This window comes from Hibiscus syriacus, unplaced genomic scaffold (assembly GCF_006381635.1).
Source record: "Hibiscus syriacus cultivar Baekdansim isolate YM2019G1 unplaced genomic scaffold, ASM638163v2 tig00110717_pilon, whole genome shotgun sequence".
Classification (NCBI taxonomy): Eukaryota; Viridiplantae; Streptophyta; class Magnoliopsida; order Malvales; family Malvaceae; genus Hibiscus; species Hibiscus syriacus.
The window spans coordinates 89,433-93,480 of NW_024062836.1; the positions used below are offsets into that span (position 1 = coordinate 89,433).

The following is a 4,048-nucleotide window of genomic DNA, read 5'->3' on the forward strand; positions in this document are numbered from 1 at the left end:
TCAAAATATTTTTACTAATGTGCCATCTACAAAGTAATCGAGTAGCATTTGGAAAAACTTTTTGCATGCTTTCATGAGAGCCAACTCTTTGTCGGTAATTGTAACACGTGGTAGCATGCACTCATCTAGTGTCAACTTTAAACACTCTAACACCCACTTATAGTTGTCCATCTTTTCTTCACTTATAAAGGCAAAAGCTATACAAAATATCTTTCTTGTAGAAGTTACGCCAACAATCTCAACAAAAGACATATTATACTTGTTCGTCTTGTACGTAGCATCTATCATCAACACATGTGGGAATGCACGCCATATCTTAAAAGATGTCGGATGAACAAAAAATAAAGCTTCTAGCTCATTCGTAACATCATTTGTAGAAAAGTCGTGAACATAACCATTGGAGTGTAAAAGAGACATAAGAACCTGCATTCAAATTTTCATACAAAATATAAAGGAAACAGAAAAAGATGTGTAATGTTTTACCTGCATCATACTTTTCTCAACTTGTAAGGACTTGCGAATTTTATATTGTGCATTACATATGTCTTTAAGTGTTGACACGTTATTTTCATTTTGCGACTTTAATATCGATAGAATGTCACGTGACGGCACATTTTTCTTTGTCATATCTTCAACCAATCGATATTCATCTTTAGATCGTCTCGCATATGGATGCCCCTCCATATGTTGTGTAGGAATATGATTATATTCATCACATATTACACTTATCAACCAACCATTATATATACTTTAATACTTTCCTATCAATTGGAATGGACAATTAATTTTTCATGTAGCAAAATTTTTACTTGTTTCCTTCTGTTTATATTCACCACCAAGATCACTCATAAGCGTGACTTCATACAAAAAACCACTTGTATCCGTGTATGATCTTTGAGTTATTATGACGTAACCAAGAGAGCGCCCCTTGCTTTGCGCCCAATTTTTTAAATCTTCGTGAAAGCGAAACACCTAAAATTCAATTTATTTTCATTTATGACGATATTCTCTTGCAAAATATATATAGTAGTAAATAAAATAAAAAATTATAATATGTGATTGTTTTACCTGATTAGAGAAAAAAGGCGACGTCGATGTAGAAAATTCAACACCATTTGAGTTGTTTTCAGAAAAAATGACATTTTTATGTGTCAAATGAGAACAAGATTCCTGCAACAAAATAAAAAAGATAGAATAAAATACAATTATATAAAATAAAATAAATAATCAGACCCTGATACTCCCACATCTACAATAAAATAAAATAAAATAAAAAATCAGCCCTACAATAAAATGAGATAGAACTTAAGACTCCCAACCTCTCTTTAAAATAAAATTATATAAAATAAAATAAAAAATCAGCCCTACAACCACATATTCGTTCCCTCTGGCAAGATCGAGGCTTGCCGGACACAATTCATGGCTGCCACTTTTTCTGTCAAGCCTTTTCCGGTATCATTTGTTATTAACTTACTGCCGGAGGGGATGAATGGGTTACGGGTTGGACTCAGTTTGGAGATCGAAACGAGAATGGAGATGGCTGGTTGAGTTAGGATTATGCACTGTTGAGAAGAAAGTGAAATGTACTTAAAAATCAAAATTACCTTGTAGTGTTAAGAAGAAAGTAAAGTATACCTAAAAATCAAAATTAGATCATTTATATATATGATTATATTTGGTTTTGTAATTAAATGTATTTAGTTAAATTTTGTAATTTTAAAAAAAAGTTTGTAATTTTTAACATCTTGACAGTAAAAAAATCTGACAGCAAAAAAATTGTTGTTTCCAACATGTTTGACTAATTTTTTTATTATTTTCAATATATTGGCTGATTTAACCTGGAAAGTTTAGTAATGCCCTTAATTTATTTTATTTCATGTCTAATCATTATGAGTACCCCTCTATGATGAATCTAATAATGAATCAAAGACCGTTGGCACCCCCTGCACACGCCAAAGCCGTTAGGCTAAGCCATCCAATTGGTATATTTTCACAACATTATGAATATAAATCTACATACTGCTAACAATGAATCTAGGAAAAAAAGTTTATCAAATCTTTTCACTGCTTGCTTTCTTCTTCTTTAGTTCTGTTAACATGCGATTTAATAATTCTACACTTGAAATATTTTTTCATTAAATAATTACTTAAATTATTTTTTATATATAATCATTAAATTATTTTAAAAAATCAAATTATATATAAAAATAATTTAATGATTATATATAAAATAAATATAATTTAAAAATCTAAAATCTTCTTATTTATATTATAATATATAATAATATATAATATATATATATATATATAATATTATGGTTTTTAATCGAATATAATTTAATGATTAAGGTGTTTACATTCTCTTTAATTCCCAAATTTAAATCCCTTTATGTAATTTCCATTTTTGCTCTGCCATTATTAGTAATAAATTATATAATAATATTGTGAAAGTAAACTATTTGGATAGCCTAGCCTAATGGCTTAGGCATGCATAGGAAGAGCCAAAGTTCTTTGGTTCGATTTTCTTTGGCTGCAAATACTTATGATGTTTTTGCATTAAACGTATTATTGGACATGATATAAAATAAATTAAATAATTAAAATTAATAAATTATCTTTCAATCTAGTTGGGACATGTGTTGTCATCTAATTGATATTATTTTATAAATTAAAATTATGACCAAATTAATAGAATATATAAATATTGATGATCATATTTGTAATTATACTACTTTTATTAACAGCCACATCAGAACTTCTGTTAAATGTTAAAGGCTAGTGGTCTGATTGAATGCATTTAAATAATTGGGTGGCCTGATTGACAAGAATTCAAAAATGATGGTCAAAATGAAAATGAGCATTAGTTGGATGATCACTGATATAGTTTACCCCTTTTTTTTCCAAAATGTAAATCACGCAACCTTGTAACGTGTCACATGTCGCATTTGTAGATGGATAGGTCTACGTCTAGTCATAGTCATTTATGGAGGAGGTTGCTCAAATTGAGATGTATTATTTATGCAGCTTTTGATCATGAACTTAAGTGTGACTTCGAGGAAAGTTTGAGAAGCTATTAGACCGAGAAGGGAAAAAAGTATAATAACAAAGATTAGTTTGACATGCTTTTCACATTCTTAGACATTTAGTGATTATGTGGATGATCATTTCAAATAGACTCCCTATTTAGTAATAAGATAGGTTATTAACCTTTGGGGTGCAAGTGGATGATGAGTGAGATGGAGTCTGAACCGACAAACCGTATCTTGTTTGATTGTGTTTTCTTTAGACATGTAGTGTGTTTTTTGAGATTGTGTGCGTTGCTGAGAAATGTGTTTGATTGGCGAGTTGAGATTTTTTGGGCCATTCAGGTTCTGGATGACAAGTCTCTGATCACTATTATTCTGAAGTTGACTTGGAGTTCCTTTATCTATTATATTCGGAGGGTGGGAAATTTTAGGGTGTTTCAAGGAAGCATATTCAGATGTAAGATATGCTCAAGGATGCTATCAAATGTAGATTGTCAAACCAACCTGTAAATAGGGATAACTTCATTAATTTCTATCTTTGTATAGATTGGGATGATATAGGACTTGCACCATAAATTTTTAATCGCAGTTTGCTGTTCTTCGGATTCATATTTATCCTAGAAAAAAATACTAAAAAATTCGTGTTTGATATATATGAGACGAATCGTAATGAGACTAATAAAAACTCTAATCTTTCAGAATTTTAAAAATTAATTTTGTTTGCTTTGATCATAAATTCATATCTGACACTTAGATTCGAACCTAGAAAGCTCGGTCAAATATTTCCATTAATGGAACCACTCCGAAAGGCCATAAGCCATTCTTTTCCTTTGCCACGTTGTAAAAGGGGAGGTTTCTCATTCAATGGAGATGCTTAACCATTCTTTTTTAGCTCCGCTCTTTATGGAAAGAATATTTTGAAAACCTTAGGAATTTTTATTATACAAAGGGGTGCGGTTACGACATTAAGACATGCGAAGACCACAGGACAAGAATTACAAACATTAACAATGAAACAGTTC

General features: G+C 30.4%; 1 protein-coding gene across 1 annotated transcript; it reads right to left on the reverse strand.

The window, feature by feature from the left end:
• On the reverse strand, window positions 1-684 carry LOC120138964. The gene is made up of 2 exons (XM_039154341.1): window positions 484-684; window positions 1-423 (listed from the first exon to the last, which is right to left on the reverse strand). The coding sequence occupies exons 1-2, from the start codon at window positions 682-684 to the stop codon at window positions 1-3; spliced, it is 624 nt and encodes a 207-aa protein (XP_039010272.1).
• Between the last annotated feature and the right edge of the window lie 3,364 nt (window positions 685-4,048).

What these genes read in the sequence shown, in the direction of transcription:
- LOC120138964 (XM_039154341.1), bottom strand. Translation starts at nt 684, where the DNA reads ATGGAGGGGCATCCATATGCGAGACGATCTAAAGATGAATATCGATTG. An exon ending in TTGAGAAAAGTATGATGCAG is followed by an intron (nt 424 to 483) that starts GTAAAACATTAC and finishes ATTTGAATGCAG; the next exon opens with GTTCTTATGTCTCTTTTACA.